This window comes from Serinus canaria, chromosome 2 (assembly GCF_022539315.1).
Source record: "Serinus canaria isolate serCan28SL12 chromosome 2, serCan2020, whole genome shotgun sequence".
NCBI lineage: Eukaryota > Metazoa > Chordata > Aves > Passeriformes > Fringillidae > Serinus > Serinus canaria.
The window spans coordinates 2,762,560-2,782,907 of NC_066315.1; the positions used below are offsets into that span (position 1 = coordinate 2,762,560).

Sequence of the window (20,348 nt, forward strand, 5' to 3'; positions counted from 1 at the left end):
ACAGCAGATGCTCCCAGGTCCTGTCCCCAACAGGCTCTTGCATGTCCCCAGTCAGCAAAGCCCCTGAGCATGTGTCTGAATCCTCCCATCTCTGCAGACACAGCCCCAGTGCTGCCAGTGCTTTGCTGATTTGGTCCAGAAGAGGAAGCACCAAGGCTTTTCACAGAGCCAGATGTGGCTCCCTGTCCCCAGCACTCTGCTGTCACCCAGCACAAGCTGCATTTGAGAAAAGGCTCCAGCAGCCCACTCAGTGACCTCTGTCCTTCTTACCTACCAACACAGCTTCCACCACCTCCTCCATGACCTGACCCACACTGGCTTTAGAAGCACAGGATCAGCTGGAACACCCCCCCACCTCCTGCCAGCCCTTCTCTGCCCATGCTGGGTGCTCTCTGACTCCACAGGGGACACTTCCCCAGGCAGGGACCACACAGCCATGGTCAGGACAATGCATGGCACTCTGGGGCAGAGCACAGCAGTGAGAGGCCCTGCTGGGAGCTCAGTGCCCAACAAAAAGGTGACAGCAAAGCCTTCCTCTTCTCCTCCTCCTCAGCATGAAGCCAGCCGTATTATTATTTGTAAGTGAAACCAAAGACCAGCTCGACTTCAACATCTTCAACAACCACTAAGCAACACCACAGGGCATCACCAAAGCAACCACAACCCTCACTGGTCCCCTCTGCCCCCCCCAAACCAGGACAGGGCAACAGATGCCAGCACCACAAGGAGAAGCAAAGCTTGGGAAAGCAAAGCAGGCAACAAACTGGAGATTGGGACATCATCATCCCCAGGCTGAACGTGGTCCTGCTTTAGCTCTGAACCTTGCAGTGGGACCGACCTGGAGCTCACCCATCCCTCAGGGCTTTGTTCAGATTGTTAAGGCACTATTCTGGGCCGATTCTGCTGAGAAACAGAAGCGTCCTGCTCCTCTGACCCAGGCTACCCTCCTGCCGGTCCCAAAGGTACCTGAGCTCTCCCAGGAACAGCTCCCCAGCTCCAGAGCATCCCCAGGAGCCCAGCTCCTGCTGGGATTAGCAGAAAGGGCACACCAGAACCCAGCTCCCTTAGGGCACCCCGGAACTGAACCGACAGCGAGCTGCAGATGCCCCGAGATGCAAGGCGGGTGTTTGTGCTTTTGCCTGTGGAGGAGGAAAACCTGCTGTAGGGAAGGAAGACGTGTCGAGGGCTGCTAACAAGGGCATGCTCATGGCTTTCCAAAGGGGACACCTGCTCGCTTGCCACAGGCCACTGGGGCTGGCAGTGGCGGGCTCCCCTGGGGTGCCCACCTTCCAACCCCGTGGGTGAAGAGCCTGACTTGAAAGACCAGCTTTACAGTACAGGGATTCAAGCACCACTAACTAGGATTCGGCTTCGAATTATTGATGCACCGGCCAGCAAGCTCAAGCCCGGATATCCTGCTCCTCCCAGCCTCACCAGCATCCCAGCAGGAAGGTGATGCCAGCGTGTGGGAAGATGAAACTGAGAGTGACACCTTTTACCTACACCCTTACGGACGGACGGCGGTTTCCCCCCAACACCCATGTTCCTCGGGGGGAGGCTTCCTCCTGCTCCCCCTCTCTGCAGAGAATGACGGGTGAGAAAAAGGAATAAAAACCCAAAAACAACCCCAAAACGAGGAGGAAGGCAGGGTAGAGAGCAAGCAAAGCCTTGGCTCCCCGGGGGAAAGGCGTTCCCGAAGGGCAGAGCAGTCCGTGCAGGCGCATGGCCGGGGTGGGGGAAGGGCACCTAATTGTTGTTTGAATTTATCCTCCCCGCGGGAAACAGGGGAGGGGGTGGTGGTAGGTGAGGAGGAGGAGGGAGGGTCTGTGGAAGAGGATGGAGCAGCGGCAGGGGCAGGGGGGAGACGCCGGGGCCGGGGGGCAGCGGAGCCGGGCTGGTGGCGGGTTGGGGGACGGCCGTGTCCGAAGCCAGGGGGTTGGTGACGCGGAAACATTTCTCCTTGTGGGCCTTGAGCATGTTGGAGAAGCGGAAGCGCTGGCCGCAGACGTCGCAGGGGTACGGCTTCTCCCCGGTGTGGGTCCGGCGGTGCCGCTTCATGTTGGGGCGGCTGGTGAAGCTCTTCCCGCAGATCTCACAGATGTAGGGCTTCTCCCCTGAGGGTGGGAGGAGAGGGGGAGAAGATGCTGGTTAGGTTGGGTGTCAGACACTGCAGAGATTTGATGTCTTGAGATATTTTGGGGTGCATGCTTGTGCCATGCCCTGGTGAGGCAGTGAACGGCTCCACATGCCAGCCCTAGAGCCTGTATCCCAGCCTGGCAGTGTCTGTCAACCATGGCACATGGGGAGGCAGTGCCCCATTCTCCCCTAATCCACCTCCTGAGGGCCAAATGACCAGAAGTCCCACATGGGAGAAAGGCCTTTGAGGACCAGAGGGTATTTAAAACCAAACACCAGGCCAACATGTTCATCTAGACCCTACCTTTTTCTTGGAAGTTCTGTGTGAACCCAGGAGTTGATACCCTGTGCCACCAACTACCTATATGTGCTTTTTTTGTATCTTTTCTGTCTTTCCCTCCTCCTTCTTCTTCTAATTCTCTCTCCTTGGAATATTTTGAGTAGCTCAACATCAAACGTATTAAGTGTTTGCTAAGTTGAATGGGCCAAGTTTAATGCAGTGAGAAGTTTTATGTTGGTTGGATGCTGTACTAAACCTTTTGTCAAAGTTCCCTGATTTTTCTCAAGTTTGCCAGCAAACCTTTGAGTTGTTCTGACTTCTTGAGAAGACCTTGTTGGTATTTCTCCTGTGTGTCCAGCTCAGAGATCATGAACCATTGTAAGCCCTTCCAAAAGACTCGTTGAATAAATTGACTGGGGCTTTACCAGTGCTTCCTAAAACCCCATCCTGCCACCCACCCAAAGATGTTACCCCCATGCCATCAGTCTTTCCAGGGAGAGCCTGACTGCAGGGATCTGAGGCCAGGCAAGGGGCGGGTCTCACCCGTGTGCGTCTTCATGTGCTCATCAAAGTACTGCTTCATGTTGAAGTCCTTGCCACACCACTGGCACATGAACTGCTTGTGGCCGATGTGGATGCTCATGTGGGAGCGCAGCTGGTACTTGTACTGGAAGCGCTCGTTGCAGTTCTGCAGGGGCAAGGAGTTGTTGATGAGCACCCAAAATATCCCCCCATTCCCCTCAAATCACTGGCAGCAAGGAAATCTCATTTTTTCCCCCCAAGAACCACTCCCAAAACAGGTTTTTTGGGACATACCCAGCCAGGTTTGCAGGCTGGCTGGGTGCAAAGTCCAGGCAATCTGTTGGGGACAGATCCTGGCATAGAACAAGTTTCATCATAAAGTTGGTGGGACTCTCAAACCAGGAGGTGATGCAAAGTTTGGAAAAGCATGGGATCATCCCTACAGCTGCACTGCCATACAGCACAGTGGGAGCCCCAGGGAGTGGAAGATCTCTCCCCAGTTCAGTGTTTCTGCCTTACCTCACATTTGAAAGGCTTTTCCCCGGAGTGCTGGAGCGAGTGGACCTTGAGGGACATGCTGCGCTTGAAGGACTTCCCGCAGGTCTCACAGGTGAAGGGCATGTCCTTGGTGTGCGCTGGTGGGGACAGGGGCAGGTCAGCAGCCTCCACACACCTCCACCATCCACCTCCCCACACCCCAGCTCTGGCACCCCAGCAAACTCAAAGCACTTCTGGAATGTAAATGGCAGCAACGTTTCAAGGATTTCCCTTCCAAACCCCCATTCTTTTGGATCTCTTTGGTGGCTCCAAGGCCCAGGGACCCAACCACTGTTGTCACATGGAAGCTGCTTTTCAAAGCCCAGCCCTGGTGTGGTCTGATCCTTTTACACTTCAAACCTTCCTCTGATCACTTCTGATCAATAAAATAAATGGGATTCCCCAGCACCACGCCCAAACCCAGCACTGAGCAGACTTTGGTTCAGCATTGAGTACCAGGCCAAAGCTCAGATCTCACATCAGATGGAGATGTGAGAAAGCTCACCCAAGAGTAAGCCAACATGACAGCAACAGAAAACACCTTTCATTGCCAAACTGATGGACCAGCACCCCCAGTAAGATCTCCCCGTGGTGCCTCCCACACTCACCAACCATGTGTTTGCGCACGTGGGCCATGGTGTAGAACTTCTTCTCGCAGATCTCACAGGAGAACTTCTTCTCCGCATAGCCATGGACGATCTTGTTGTGCTCGTGGAGAGACCAGAGCTTCTTGAACCCCTTCCCACACGTCACACACTGCAAGGACACAGGAGACAGTCAGGGAAGCAGCTTCATCCATGGAAAGGGAACATCGTAATGAAAGCTACAGCTGAAATCAAAAATCGGAACTACCAGCAAGTCTGATACAGACCTTGTCACTTCAAAACCTCCAGATTTCATATTTCTATCCATGGGATGAGCAAGGAGCAATGACCTTCCAGGGAAGGATGTGGAATCTTCATCAGTGGCTGTATCAGGGTTTGGATAAGCAACAGCTCATGCCCTATTCCCAGCTAGGAATTTTATTCCTAAATGAAGATCTTACATTAAAATATCCTGACCCTCCATGCATTGGAAATTTGAAAAAAAATATGAAAAGAAGGAGAATCCCTATCCAGGGCAGTACAACTTCAGTCTTCAGCAGATATAATGGATACTTCATCACTGAATTAGTTTTCCAAGCAGATCTATGATTCCATGATATCCAAAAGGACCAAAATGGACCCGAACCACCAGTCCATCAGCACAAGAAGAACAAGGTGACACACAGTCTTCTTTAAAAAGTTAAGGTAGAGAATCACTTCAGCTCCAACAAGTTCAATGTTCCTCTGGAAGCTCCCAGGAAAAGCTCCAGCTTCTGTGTGAGACCTCTTGGAGGCATGTGAGACCAGTTCAGTGGTCAGGGAAACACAGGAGAGAGATATCCACCAAGGAAACCATGCCAGGAGCCAAGGGCCAACTCCTTCCTCTTTACCTTTCCATGGCTCACATTCCTCTTGGTCCACAGGGATAAAACCATCCCTCCTCTCCTTGCAGATTTGGTGAGAGAATTATTCATGCCTTGAAGGCATCTTGCAACAACGTGGCTGAATTGTACCAGTGAACCTGGGCAGGGATTCCTCCACTTCCCCTCCTTCCCAGAGGAACAGAGGCTCCTTGATGGGCTTCAACCAAATTTTGCTGTGATACCACTGAAAACATCATTATGCTGTGAAGTCACTGTATTTTTCTACCCATATTTATATTTAGGTGCCCCAAAGGGAAAATTAGGGTCACAGAGCCATTCCCAAGCCTCATCATCTTCATCTTGCCATGCTCAAACATCAACATGAGCAGTCCTCCAAGTCCTGCTGTTCCCAAGTGTGTATTTCCATGGATCAGAACAGCTTTATGCCTGTCTTAAGGGATATTTCAGTGCAAATTCGGGACTAGAGCCTGATATCAAAGACACATCAATATCCATTTTCTCCACTTAAAATGAAAGAGGCAGGGGAATTTTAAAATGAAAGGTAGAGGGAAAGCAGCAGAGGTAGAAAACCTCCAGGGCTGGGACCAAGCACCCTGGAGGACTGAGCTCTGTGTCCTCACTTCCTACTGAAAATCATCACTCAAAAAATAAGGAAGTAATGTCCAAATGAGGGGGGGGAATGAGGATATAAATTCTTGCAGGTTAAAAGGAAAACCATACTGAGGCTGGCAATAAAAAGAGTTTGAGGGACAGCTCAGTCAAGCAAAGGTTGAGTCACTTTTCAGGCGGTAGAGGTAGGATGCACATTATGGAGATGGGGAATGAACACAGGGAGCAGGATGGTTCTTAAATCCTAAACCTTTATGGATGAAATCTGGGGACAAAACAGGGAAAGAAAACAGCAGACCAAACTGAGAAAAGGTGGATAGTCCCTCCATGGATCTGATTAAAACACAAGAAATAAAAACTGTTATAGGCAGAGTGCCAAAAAAAATTCCTTTTCCACCCAGACATAATTCCATGAGATGCTGATAAAGTTATTAAATATTATAAGAGCAAACTGAGTGGATTTGGCTATTTGTAAAATTAAAAATGCTTAATTAAGTAAGTGGGAGACAATGATCCCTTTTTTCTGCAGAAGGAGGTCACTATACAGGCAGTTCTGGTTCATCCTATTCCAAAATGATTTGGAAAAGGGATAAAAAGGAGAGGGCAAAACAAAAAACAAGCAATGAGGTGACAGCCCCATGTTATCCACCTGGAAAGCAGAGGAAGCTGAGTAAACATTCTGGTAAAACTCCTTTTTAACTTTTTTTTTGTTAGGCCCTGAAATAGCCACCACCACGCAGGTATTGGAGCTACACTCAACCATTCTGGGAAAAAGCATCCAAAAAAAGCAAGCTCAATGCTGTGAATTTGTCAGGAAGATGCACCAGTGACTGCTTCACTTATGAGCCAAGACTGCTCCTGCTTCTGTGCTCCCTGCTTGCCAAGATCTGCCTCATTCCCTGTTTTATTTGGGATGCCATCAGTGAAGGGCTCCAGTAGCACCTGGGTTGTGTTACCTCCATCAAGGAGAGCTGTCCGATCACTCAAACTGCTGGTGGGAAAGGTGATGGGAGAAGCTCTCCATAAATGGGTATATTTGTAATTATTAGCAGCAGCATCCTGTAAAACAGCTCATCAGGAATTAGGAGATGGGAATTTGGAGGGATCTTCAGGAACACACGTTTGCTGCTCTGATTGGCTGCCTCCCTATCCCCCCAAAACTGCACTGATTTAACAAAGTCAATTTGCCAACACAGGATCTCATTAGCACAGGGGAAGGCCACACCAAGCCCGAGCCATGCGTGGATGTCAAATGCACTCAGAAATTTGCTAATGCACACAAAAAAAGCACAAAAGGCAGATTAAAACCATTTTAACTCCTGTCAGCAAATCTTCAAATTAAGCTAAAATGGGTTCAGCCTGGGTGGGAATGCTGGAGTGTGTCTCCATCAAGGGTTCACAGTGTTTTATCCAGATTAACTGAATAAGCTCAAAAGAAAAATTACTCCTCAAAAATTAACTCCGTGTTTCCACCCATGCAGTCAAGGGGAAGCCACAGCCCCGCTGGCACAAATCCTCTAATTCCAGGCCACTGTGGGACCCTCCTGAGTCTGAATTCATGTCATGGGTGGAGGAAGGTTCTCTCCCCATGGTCATGTGGTGCTGGTTTTGCATATAGAAGAAAAATCTCAAATCTCAAATTCTCAAAATTCTCAAAATCTCCAATTAACAACCAAAACCACTACACATGTGCCAACTGCAACATCAATATTATCTGAGCATGGGCCCATCCCATGGTGTAGCTGGATGGGATGACCTCCGTGGTCCTTGGGATGCCCTTCCCTCACTGGGATGTCCCACAGTGGTGGGATGCACCTCCCTTGGTGGGATGTCTCCACCTTGATGGCACATCCATCTCCTTTGGTGGGGTATTCCCCCTTTCACGGGACATCCATCTCTAGGGGGATGCTCCACCTTGGGGTAAGGCATTTCCCCTTTGGTGGGGCGTTCACACAGTGGGATCCATGCCCTGGATGGACCCGTGCTCACCTGGATGTTCTTCTCACAGTCGGTCTGGTGGTGCAGCAGGAGCTCGCTCTCCAGCAGGAAGCGCTTCCCGCACTTGTCGCAGATCTGCATCCGACTGTGCGTGACGTTCATGTGCTTCTCCAGGTACCAGCGGTTGTTGAAGATCCGGGGACACTTCTTGCACGGATAATGCTGCTTCTCCTCCAGCTTCACCTTCTGGCCCAAGCCATCTTGTTCTTTCTTTCTCTTCCTTCCCCTCTGGCCTTCTTCTTCCTCCTCCTCCTCCTCTTCCACCTTGGCCATCTCCTGGGACCTGGTTGCCATGGCAGGTTTAGTGGCTTTGGATGCCCGGCTGCCCCTGCGGGGCTGCCCGCTCTTTTCCCTTTTCATCTCTGAGGCATCTTCATCATCATCGTCCTCCTCTTCCGTCGTCTCCTCCAGATCTTCCTCCTCGCTGCGCTCCTCCTCCTCCTCCTCCCCCACCTCCGCATCCTCCTCCTCTTCCTCCTCCTCCTCCCCTTCCTCATTCTCCTCCTCCCCATCCTCCTCCGTGTTGCGCCCATCCCCGTCCGGCCGCCCCATCACGGCCGCCTCGCTGGCGGCCGCCTTCCCCTCCGTGCCCTTGGAGACGTTGAGGGTCTGGTTGTTGAGGTTCACCTCCACGATGATCTGCTCCCGGTTGTAGGAGCCCTGGCTGTCCAGGTCCTCCTCAGACTCCTCACCCTCCATCTTACAGACAGCACCAGGACCTCCATCCTTCTCCTCCTTGTAGTACTGCTTGGCCGGGCCGGGGGGGAGCGTCCCGCTGCCCGTCCCATCCTCCACCCGCACCGAGAAGGGGTCGTTGCCCTCCCGGGCGTAGATTTTGGGGTGGGGGGCATCCACCTCCTGCTTGATCTCGCAGTAGTAGGGCGGGGGTCCGGCGCAGCCCTCGGCGGGCAGGGCCATGTCGGTGGCCAGGCTGAGCGAGCGTGTGTCCAGCAGGTCCTGGCAGGAGGACGCGATGTTGTTCATCTGCAGCACGGCGGCCGCGTTCAGCACGTCCTGCACATTGCAGGAGTTGACGAGCAGCTTGGAGGTGTAGATGAAGTTGAGGATCTGCTGGAGGCCCTGCGAGGTGAGGGCCTCCAGAGAGAGCTCCACGCGCTGCAGCTGCTTGTTCTGGGTGAAGAGGGAGTGGAAGAACTGGCTGTAGGCTGCCAGGACCCCCTTGTGCGCCGGGAAGATGCTCTTGTGCTGCACCAGCACGATGTCCACGTCGCAGAGGTCTGGCTGAAAGAGGCGCTGCTCGTTCAGTCTGTCCATCAAACACGTGAAGTGGAGGGCTACATCCTCCACCAGGGAGTACTCAGCCGAAGGGTAGTCAGTCGTTTTTTCGACTATCAGCTGTGGGGAGGAAAGAAATAAAATCATTCAGGGCTCTTTCTTCCCCCCAAAAAACACCTTTCTGGCCATTTCATGCATCCCCATGTCAGAGATGTCACCTGAGAAGTTCTACTGCCAGCCCCAGCTTGGAGGTGCCAATCAAAACGTCCTGTCACCTACCCCATCTTGGAGATACTGACCATGAAGTTCTAGCACTGGTCCCAGCTGGCAGGTACCAACCAAAACACTCCATCACCAACCCCAGTTTGGAGATACCAACCAAAACATTCCATCACCAACCCCAGTTTGGAGATACCAACCAAAACATTCCATCACCAACCCCAGTTTGGAGATACCAACCAAAACACTCCATCACTAACCCCAGTTTGGAGATACCAACCAAAACACTCCATCACTAACCTCAGTTTGGAGATACCAACCAAAACATTCTATCACCAACCCCAGTTTGGAGATACCAGCCAAGAAACTCCACGCCAGCCCCAGCTTGGACATGTCAACCAAAGTGCTCCACCACCACCAGCTTCAGGTTTGGAAGACCAAGAAGTTCCACTACCATCCCTGGTTTTGGAACATCAAGCAGCTCCACCACCAGGCCCAGCTTGAATACACCAACCAAGAAGCTCCATCCCCTGCTTGAGTCCAGGAGACTCAACCAAGGAGGAGAAGGCCCAGTGAAAGGGTAGGTCAGGACCACACCAGCACCCCCTGATATCCCTTCAAGGTGGGTAGGAGGCACCATGGCCACCAAGGAGGTCCAAAGGCAGGCCCAGGTGTCCACACTCACTCAGAGATGTCACACAGGAGAGGGGATGCCTTGACCTCTTGAACCAGATGGAGATCCAGGTGGGTATTTGGGCCAGGCTGGAAGCCAATTTTAGGCACCTGCTGAGATGGAACCCCCTAAATAAAAGGAAATTAGGAATTTATAGCTCCCTGCTTCTGCAGATAATAACACAAAGCCCAACATCCTCTGATATTTCTGAATTATGCTGTGTGCTCTCGCTCATGACAGCAGCTCACTCACAGCTGGATTCATGGGCATGATTTATGCACTTTTTAATGCTCATTTTCCATTGCCTGGGGAAAGGCACTACCTGGAAAAATTCAAATCAGGGAGCAGCACCCCCGGGCTGGGGAATGCTGTGCTGCCAACCCTCCCCAGGCTGAGTTCTCTGGGTATTTAATCCAACTCCCACGTATTTCACATGGTCCAGACTATCCCTGGTGTTCACACCCTCTCCTGGTCATAGCTGAGCCCCAGGACGAGTCTGTCTGCTCCATCCCAATCCAAGGGATATCCCATGCCCTAAATCCTGTGTCCTGCATGAAAAGAAGGTGGGACACACCCAGACCCCATAACAGCCTCTTTCCTGACCTTTGTAGGATGTGACCAAGGACATGGTGCAGAACAGTGGCAGAGAGGGAGGGTTCAGCCTGCCAGGTTTACCCTGCACCTCCTGCTCCAAAAACAGATTTTCAACTCCCATTTTTTTCTGGAACAAATGGCAGCTCTTGATCAACACACAAATTCCAGCAAGACATGTTCTGTTTATCTTTTTTTTTTTTTTTTTTTTTTTTTTTTTTTTCTGGTGAGCCAAAGGCAAAAGGACACACAGACAGAAATGTTTAAATAATAAAAAAGGGTGTTTTCGTCTCTGTTTTCCCAACAAGCAAAAAAACCTCTTCCCCCTCCCTGCCAAATTTTTTCATTTTCATTGGATTTCTGCTCCAAAACCAACCTATCCAGCCAATAGGGATCTCAGTTTTGCATGGTCCTGACAGCCCTGGAGAATCCCAGCAAGTGCTGGCACCCAGGGAAAACATGGAAAAACCAGTTCTGCTCCAAATTCTTGGCTCTGAAGCTTGCACCAGGGCAAAGAGGCAGGAAAAGGGTTGGGTGCTTATATAGTCTTATATAATTTTTATAATTTATATATATTTAGTATTTTCAATATTTTATGCATTCATGCTTATATGTAGTTAAACTATTTATATATAAAAATAGCTAAATATATAAACACATGAACATTCTTTATGTATGTACTCGTTACAAAATGCTGCATCCCAGCTGGAACATCCATCCACCTCACCATTTCCCGAGCCTCTCGCGACTGCCAAGAACATTTCAATGAGATCTTGGATGGTTCAGCCCCCCAAGACACGTAGAAAATAATTAAGGATATAATAAATATCAAAAAACTGAAGAGACAGCAGGAATTCAGCAGAGCAGCTTGCTGTTTGCCAGGTTCTCTCTTGAAAAAATAAAACCTAAATTCATTTTCTCCCCTGGGGATCCATCTCATTTAGGACACCCCAAGCTTGGCACAGGCGCAGCCGCGAAGGAATAGGTGCAGAACAGGGGGAAACGGGTCTGTGGGGCGGCATGGCCCAGCCTGGAAAACAAAAGGCGGCTTTTTTTGCCCTCCGGACGGAGGATTTTTGGCAGAGGGGGCTGATCCCTCACCCAGCGGCGCTCCTTGCCAGGCGGCTCTAATCAGTCCCAGCAGCGGCGAGGACAATGCGTGTCTTGGCCGCGTCCCGCCGGTGACTTCAGCCCGGGCTTGTCAGCGGGAGCCTTTTGCTCTTTATTGCTCTCAGATGCTTTTCGTGAGTTTGCCCCGAGCCAGAGCCCCGGCCGAGACGAGAGGCGCCTGCCGGGGTGAGATCCCCAAAAAGACCCCAACTTGCCCCAAAATGCCTCTCCGGCAGCTGCCGTCCCTGCGGCTCCGGCGGAGAGGAGCAGCCTGACTAATGGGGATTAATGGCAGGGTTAAATCCAGGGCTCTTCCTCTGGGAAAACGCAAATATTTGAAATATAGATCCCTTTTAATATTTCTTATATTTAAAGTACATCTTCAAAAAAAAAAAAAAAAAAAGGAAGAAGAAGAATCACGAGTTTTGCTCTTTTCCACCACCGCCAGCCTGTGATGTGGCTCTGTCCAGGGCCAGGAGCAGGTCACCCATCCCATCTCCATCCCCTGGGCAGCTCACCGGATGCACTAAACCACGGTGAACCCCAAAACTGCGGGGTCCCCCAGACACTTCCAACCTCGAATCAAAGTTCTGGCATCATCAGCGCAGAAAAACACCCCTAAAATTTGTTAGAAAGCAGCGTGGCCGTGAGTCTGCACCCCGAGGGGCCGGCGGCGCCTCCAGCCAGCCCTCCCCGCTCTGACGCTGCCCTCCAGCTCTATTTTAAGAGAGTTTTCACGTGGTGCTGCCAAAGTCCCATCCCAAAACGGCCTCTGGGGTAAGAGGATGGCCAGAGGATGGGGAGGATGCTCGGGGAGAGGGATTGGGGTGGGATGAGCCCCGAAGGCAGGGGATGGAAGGAAAGGATGAGTGAGGAATGGCGGAGGGAGATGCTGGTGTTCACTGGGGCAGGGCAGCCTCTCTCCATCCAAACCACCAAAAATCCCACCACAGGAGGGGGAGCCCAAGCTCCATTTCCACCTGCACCCCGCCACGTGCCTCAGTTTCCCTAAACAGCCCCACCAACACCTGCCCACCTGCCCTGAAAGGGCTTTGCTGCTGGATTTAAATTGATGTACCATGACAAAAACCACTTTCTCTAAACAGCTATTGAGAATGAGATCCCTAAACGTTCCTACAGCTCTAAACCTCCCCAAAGGACCAGAAGGTTGGGGCACTCTGGATATATTTAAATACTCAAATCCTCAATCCCCCAGAAGAATCTCTGACCTTCACCAGCCTCTTCTTTATTTAATTAATTATTTGTTCATTTCTAGCGCCCTCATCACCACAGCATCGAGGACCATGAGTAATTCTTTCCCACATAAGCACAAGGACAGGGGGTTTTAGGGCATAAAATTCACATTGAAGTGGTGACAAGACCAGCTGCCTGTGGACCACTTTCCATTCAGCACAGGATTTGGGGATTTCTTTAAATTTTTCACCCTCAAGATGTACCAAAAAAAAAAAAAAGAAGCAATCTGCTTTTCTGTATCATTTCCAACCACCAAAGCATTCATAGTTGACCTTCAGTATTAAATTGCATTAAAGAAAAGTGCTTTAATAAGGAGCTAAATACAATGTCAGCACTTGCTCCTCAAAAAAAAAAGAAGTCCCCCATGCCCTCTTCTCAATTTGGACATTGCTGCACTTCAGGACAAAAGAACTGGGCTGGAACTATTTAATGTCAAAACTTGCCTTTCACTGAAGAAAGAAATAATATTAAACCCCCATTTTTACAGATTAAAAATCTGTTAAAATTTCAAATGACACAAAGGGGCATCCTTACAAACCCCAAACACTCGCGCTTTCGGTTTTAATCCCCACCCTCCTACAACCTGCCCTCTGCCTTCCAGACCCTGGCATGAAACCTTCAGCCTTTTCTCTCTAGTTCTGAGGCCATTAGAAGAGTCTTTTTCAAAATTATGTGTTTTCCCACAGCTCCCCAAATTAAGATACACTGGTCCAGAACGAGCAGTACTGCCTGGACCGTGCACATCCCATTGCCCAACCACCCATTCCTGGGACATGGTGGCAGGAGGAATAAACCACATCCCAAAGCTCCTGTCCCTCTCCTGTCACCAAACCCTTGTATGAAATCTCCAGCCTTCTCTCCCTAGTTCTGAGGCCATCAGGAGATTTTTTTTTCAAAATTACATGGTTTCCCACAGCTCCCCAAATCAGGATACAACACCAGCCCAGAACAAGCAGCACTGTCTGGACTCTTCACATCCCAAGCACCCATTCCTGGGGCACGGTGGCAGGAGGAATAAACCCAAAGCTCCTGTCCCTCTCCTGTCACCAGACCCTTGTATGAAACCTCCAGCCTTCTCTCCCTACTTTTGAGGCCATTAGAAGATTTTTTTTTCGAAATTATGTGTTTTTCCACAGCTCCCCAAACCAGGATACACCAGCCCAGAACGAGCAGCGCCGCCTGGACCGTGCACATCCCATTGCCCAACCACCCATTCCTGGAGCATGGGGAGCTGGCAGGAGGGATAAACCACATCCCAAAGCTCCTGTCCCTCTCCTGTCACCTACCTTCACCGCTCTGCTGTCCCCTCCCTCCCCAGGGAGCTCTCCGTGGGTGCTCTCGGCACGGGACCGCGCTGGGGGTGGGGTCTGCTCGCTCCTCCGACGGGTGTTTTTATTTAATTACGAGAGGGTTGTCCGGAAAAACAAGCAGGAAGGGAAAACAATAGCCCGGCCACAGCCCCGCCTGGCGAGGCGCCGGCCGGCACGGCCCCGAGCGCCCACCGCCGGCATCCTGCCCGCCGGGATGTGCCCGTCCCGCTCCGCAGGCCCGAGGATGCTGCTGACACCGTCCCAAACGGTGATTTTTTATTTTTGTGTTGCCTAAAAAGCTTAAGGGTGTCCAACGCAGAGCCAAGATAAGTAGTGGAGGGGAAGGGGCTCAGCGATGCTCCCTAAGCCTGGTTCATCCCGGGGCACCCCAAAAAACATCTCCCAGCCTGTGCTGGGTGAAGAAGAGCATCAATCCAGCTGTGGGACAGTCAGATGCTTCACAGGCTTTTTTTTCCCCCCCTCCCTTTTGGTTGTTCCTAATTTTTTATTAATGATATCCAGCATTTCCAGGCTTTGGCTGAAGGATGCTTTTCCCAGGGAGTCGGTAGCAGCACCAGGCCCATCAGTGCAATAGAACAGGGACTGCTCCTTCCCCCTCCCCTGTCTCCCTGCAGCCAAGGGAACACCTTTGCAAAGGGGAAAAGGTTCATTTGGGGTTTTTTTGGAAGCTCCATGGCCACCAGAACTGTGGGGAGAGGAGCAGGATGAGCTGGGATGAGCAACACAAAGCTTCACCCTCTGGGAGCAGGCACTTCATTCCCAGCAGCACAGCCCCACAGCCCACAGAGGGTTAATGGCTTTGTGCCTTTTTTTTAATCTCATATTTTTAAAAATTTTTAAACCCAATCAGCTGCTCTGGGTGCTTTTCTCCTTTCCTTTTGCACACAGAGCTGCAAAGCCACTGTGACATTTCCAAGGATGGATGGATCAACCCCACTGTCACACCCCATCCCCAAATCATCCCAGTGAGGTGATGCTCCTCCTGGGGGATGCCACCACCGTGATGGCATGGAGGACACTGTCCCTCTGTTCCACCAGGGTGACAGTGAGGGCAGTCCAAGCCCTGGGAGCCCATCCCAACATGTGGGAAGTTGAGCACCATCCCCTGCTCAGGCAAAGCCTCTGCTGCAAAAATACAGAGGCTTCAGCAACACCACATTGTTTTCATCCAAGGACAAATCCCAATCCATCCAGGAGAGCAGAGGCACCAAAACCACTCTGAGTGTCCCTGTCCCCTCGGTCAGGGCTGAAGGAGGTGTGGGTCAGTCAGACCCAGCAAAAGCTCTGCAGGTAATTCCAGAGCCGGGCAAAGCCAGGTCTGGAGTTAAATCCTGAAGGGATGCTGGTGGATTCCAGCAGAGCTGGCATGGCCCTGGCAAACTCTGAGGGCAGACAGGACAGCCAGGCCACGGGGCACCGCCAGTGCCTGGCACAGCCAGTGACACCCGGCTGGTGGAGATGTCCCTGAGCCACTGTGCTGGCACTGGGATGGGATGGGATGGGATGGCATGGCAGTGAATGGCAGGGGATGGCAGGGGATGGGATGCTGCCCTCCATCTGTGGGATGCAGGAGCACCCACAGAGTCACTGCCTGGGTGGAAGAGCTCAGGGGACAGGCGCACACACACACGCAAAGCCACCGACCCCCTCCCCCTCCTGCCCAAGAAAAACAAGCAGAGGGAAGGCTGAGGGAGGAAACGAGGACAAAACCCAAGGCTGACCTCCCCAGATGGGTTGTCAGCCAAGAGGCTGTGCCAGGGGCCAGCTCCAGACCACTGTCCAGCCCGGGGGGAACATTCCCCCAGAAAGCCCAGGGATGTCCCCACTGCCACTGCGGGAGGGTGTGGATCCAACAGGACAGGCGGTGCTCAGAGCCCCCCACAGCTGACAGGAACCCCAGGAACCCCAAATTCAGTGCTGGGAGCAGGGATGGGGGCAGCAGGGATGGATGCAGGAATGAGGATGGATGGGTGCAGGAACAGGGATGGGTGGGTGCAGCAGGGCAGCCACCATGTCACTTGTGCAGAGCCCAAAGTCATCGTAACCCCAAGGCACCCCACTGCCAGGTGCAGCCAGGGATGCAGGAAGGGGCTGGGATCCCCAGCAGGATGGATGGATGGATGGATGGATGGATGGATGGATGGATGGATGGATGGATGGATGGATGGATGGATGGATGGATGGATGGATGGATGGATGGATGGATGGATGGATGGATGGATGGATGGATGGATGGATGGATGGATGGATGGATGGATGGATGGATGGATGGATGGATGGATGGATGGATGGATGGATGGATGGAGCCTCCTCCCAAGCGCTGCTGAATGAGGTTTCCAGCATCCCCTGCCTGGCACCACAGTTCCCATTCCTTTGGCAGCCACCTTGACATTCCAGGAGGAACAGCAGGGTGGTGGGATGTGACACCTGCAGGGTTTGTCCACACTCAGCCCTCAGTAAAGCCCAAAACCACAGCATTTCCTAACCCAGCCACAAACTTGCCAGAGAAATCCAAGATTCCAGAGAGATTCAAGATTCCACCTGTCCCAGCATGCTGGGCAGGACTTTCCATCCCAGAGCATTTCTCCAAACCCTGGCTCTGACCCCAGGGATGGTCCCCACCTCCAGATCCATCCTAACCCAGCCTTGATCAGGGCTCTTTGGGAAGCACCAGCCAAGCTCCTCTAATCCAGCCACGGAATGGTTTGGGCTGGATGGGACCCTAAAGATTATCTTGTCCCAACTTCTCTGCCATGGGCCATCTTCCTACAGATCCAGTTGCCCAGATCAAGGATCTGGATGCACCAGATCCTTCCTGCCCAACACTTCTAACATTTTTATGAACATTTATTTTTATCCTTATTTTTATCACCATTTTTCCTGCAGCTCGGGGAGCAGAGCTTTAACTCAGACAGGGTGTCAGCCCTGGCTCCAGGCAAAAGAGGTAATCATAAAAATAATAATAAAAAAAGACAGTTTGTTGTAATTAAGTCTTCCACCCATCACATCTGCGCCACCATGGCCAGTCTTTCCCCACACCCAAAGGCATCCCAGTTTTCACCATCAGGAGAGGTGGGTGAACACTGAGTTGGCTGCAGAGGGGACAGCAGCCCCAGAGGACATGGGGACAAGCCCTCAGGTGAGTCCCCATACAGGAAACCCAATGGGGCCACCCCTGCCCTGCACAAACCACCCCAACAACATGACCCATTTCCTTTAGAAATAAGGGAAAATTAGGGGCAGGAGGCACAGAGCTCATCCTGCCCACCAACATCCACTCCTCCAGTTCTACAGGGACATCCAGGATGCAAACCACACAGAGGATCTAGACATCCACATTTTTGGGGCCAAGCAAACGTGGCAGCAAATTAAAAACTTCATCCCTTGCTCTTCCTGGGGAGTCACTTTGTCAGGGCCATCACCAGGTCCCCTCTATAAAGGTTTAAATGCAGCAGCATGGGAGAGCCCTCAGTTTTCTCCTCCAGGAGTGAAAACAGGAAAATCAGCAATTCCCCCCAAAACCTTCAAAGACCCTCTGATGTTTTGACACATTCAGTTCATCCTCAAAAGGTTTGGGTTGTTTTCTTGGGTTTTTTTTTTTTCCCTCTTATTTTTCCACGAGCAGAAAAACCTGCACCTTAAAAACAACCGATATTCCATCAACTCTGGGGCAAGCTACCTCCCGTTCCTCCCTGTCTTTTCCAAAGGATCCATCTCCAAAGGTGGCAGCGGGTTATTTTTGTGGAGGGGGTGCCAATGTCTCTGCTCCAGACCAGAGACAGGAGCACAGGGCCGGTTATCTCGCCTGCTGATAAGCGAACGCTCCGTTAATTCCTGCCGGGGAGAACAAAGCTCCGCCGTCATCCCAAGCCCAGGTGGCAAAGGGGACCCTGCGGCCACCCCGGGAAAAGCCCCCCGGAGCGGTACTGAGCATCCTCAGGGAAACTCTGCAGCTGGAGGCAGAATGTTTGCACCCAGTGAGATTTCACCACAGATCCAGAGGAAAAAAAAATTAAAAAAAAATAATAAATCCTTTCGTGTCTTTCCAAGGAGGAATTTTGCTTTGTAAAGCAAATCTTCCTCTGGTTCTTGCCCAGGCAGGGTGTGGAAGGAAGGTTGAATTCCCAACTTTCCCTGTCTTCCTCTCTGGGGTGGGCTCTGGGTGTCTCCAGCTCCACCTCAGGGCTCGAAAGGTTCCCCAAAACACCCCGGGGTGTCCCCTGGTCCCTCAGCATCTTCTCTGGCAAGGGATGCAGGCGCAGGATCCAGCCGGGATTTCACAGGCCGAGTGTGACTGCCCTGCGCGAACCCAAACCCAATCCCGGCCACTTCAACCCCAGGATTAATAAACCCCCGCGCCCGGGGGGCGCCGAGCCCCATCCCACCATCCCATCCATCACCGTTCCCTTATTTTTCCAAGCTTGCACTTTCTTGCCCTTTCCAAAATTCCACTCGGACGCTTCCCGGGGCGGCAGGACGGGCACGGAGCCAGCGCTGGGTCAGCCACAACCCCGCACTTTTTGGGATGGGGGAGGCTCCGAGGCACCGGCAGCACATCCCAGGGGGATTTCCCGTGGATCTTCCCAGCTCAGGCCTGCCCTCCGCAACTCCAACTAAACCCCCCAAAAAAAACTCCACCGGCCGATAAAATAGGTCACTGCCGCAGGCGAGAGCCCCAGCTCTGGTGCTGTTATTATTAATATTATTATCATTATTTTTTAACAGCAGCGCTGGAACATCCCTTTTTCAGAGGTGGAGGGGGGATGTTGCGCCCTCCCTGCAGCCTAGCTCCTCCGGGATTCTGGGGAGCGCCCAAGACCCCCCAGACCCGCCGGGAAAAGGGGGCCCACGACGGGAACCAGCCGTGGAGAGGGGGGGGAAGGCGGGCAGGAATTGGCAGAAGGATGGAGTCATCCGGGGAATGGGAATGGCCGAGGAAGCGGCAGCTCGTGCGCCCCCCCCTCCAGCGGATCCTCCGGCCTGGGGGGCTCCAAAAGTGTGTGCGTGCCCCCAAATCCCCCCAGGGACCCCCGAGCCGGGCCGGGCTCCTCCCAAGGGAAGGCTCAGACCCCTCCTCACGGCCCTTCCGCACCCCCATCCCCCTCTAAAGCACCCCAAAGGTGCTGCTGGTGCGGGGGGGGGACGTTTTTAATGCCATTCCCACCAAACCCAGCCCGTCCTCGCCTTGCAGGAGCGGGGACCCCCATGCACCCCCCCAAGCAGAGCAACACCGGCCCCAAACCCGGCCGGGCTGCGCTTTTTGTACCCCCCAAACCCCCCCAGAAAATATAAAAAAGAACCCAGGGCCCCCTCCCCTCTCCCCTCAGGCGTGGATGCAGCATCGCCCATGCAGCCTCCCCCCCCTTCCCGCATCCACCTCCGCCGCCCTGGCCGGGATTTGGGCAAGTTTCGAGGCCTTTGGGAAGTCGGCAAAGCCCCGGGAGAGCGAGGAAGCGACGGAGGAAGGAAGGGGAAGGGAGAGGGGGGAATAAAAGCGAGGAGAAAAGGGAGAAGGGGGGGGGGGTGGAGGGGGGGGTTTCAGGCTCTACCATTTTGATGCAAAGGTCTCCGCGCTGAGGAGTCCCGGTCCTCCTCCGCTGGCCTGGGGTTTGTGCTCTCCATGAAAAAAACAAGGAATTGGTGGGTTGGGTGGGTTGCTGGTTTGGTGGCTTTTTTTTTTCCTTTTTTTTCTTTTGGCTTCCTTATTTCTGGTTTTTTTTTTCCTTTTTTTTCGCCTTTTGGAGGAGGAGGGGGGGAGGAAATCACCGCGCCAGCGCTGCTTGCATCCCCGTCCCTCTTTTCCTTTTTATCCCTTATATTTCCCTTTTCATCATTTTCCTCTCCCCCTGCTCTATCTATTTTTCCCCCCTCTTTTCCTTTCTTCTTCTTCTTTTTTTTTTTTTTTTTCCTAATTTAATGTTTTCCTCCTCTTCCTCTTCACCTCATCCTGCCCATCGCCATGTTCGCCCCTTTTGGGAAGCCGGAGGAATGCGGAGCGGCGGCGGCTCCGGCTGCCAAGAGCCCCGGGGCCGCTGATTGGAGCCGCCGCATCAGCTGGGGCCGCGGCTGCCCCTTTAAAGCGACAGCAGCCACCGCCACCCCCACGGGGACACCCCCCTGTCCCCTGTCCCCGCACCCCGACCGCTCCGCCACAGCCGCCTCTGCAGCGCAGCATCCCCCGGGAGCATCCCCTGGACCCCGCCGGGCAGGGGAAACTGAGGCACGCACAGCCCCGGCCCGACCGCATCGAAACAGCCCCGGGTTTTTTTGGGGGGTGTAAAAGCTCGATTTGGGGTGTGGTGAAGTCCGTTTGATTAAAATGGGATTTTTGGGGTGTTCTCCCACTGTTTGGGGTGCCCCCACCGGAATGTGTTTAAAGCACGT

General features: G+C 52.6%; 1 protein-coding gene across 2 annotated transcripts; it reads right to left on the reverse strand.

Annotated features, from left to right (window-relative positions):
- Nucleotides 1-338: 338 nt before the first annotated feature.
- On the reverse strand, nucleotides 339-20,013 carry ZBTB47 (zinc finger and BTB domain containing 47). 2 transcript variants are annotated; one of them, XM_050971805.1, is made up of 6 exons: nucleotides 19,514-20,013; nucleotides 7,542-8,906; nucleotides 4,084-4,231; nucleotides 3,458-3,573; nucleotides 2,960-3,104; nucleotides 339-2,114 (listed from the first exon to the last, which is right to left on the reverse strand). In XM_050971805.1, exons 1-6 carry the CDS (start codon nucleotides 19,514-19,516, stop codon nucleotides 1,747-1,749), a joined length of 2,145 nt encoding a protein of 714 aa, XP_050827762.1. In that variant the 5' UTR covers nucleotides 19,517-20,013; the 3' UTR covers nucleotides 339-1,746. The 2 variants fall into 2 exon arrangements, with proteins under 2 accessions (XP_050827762.1, XP_050827763.1); XM_050971806.1 differs by lacking the exon at nucleotides 19,514-20,013 and adding an exon at nucleotides 9,691-9,825.
- Between the last annotated feature and the right edge of the window lie 335 nt (nucleotides 20,014-20,348).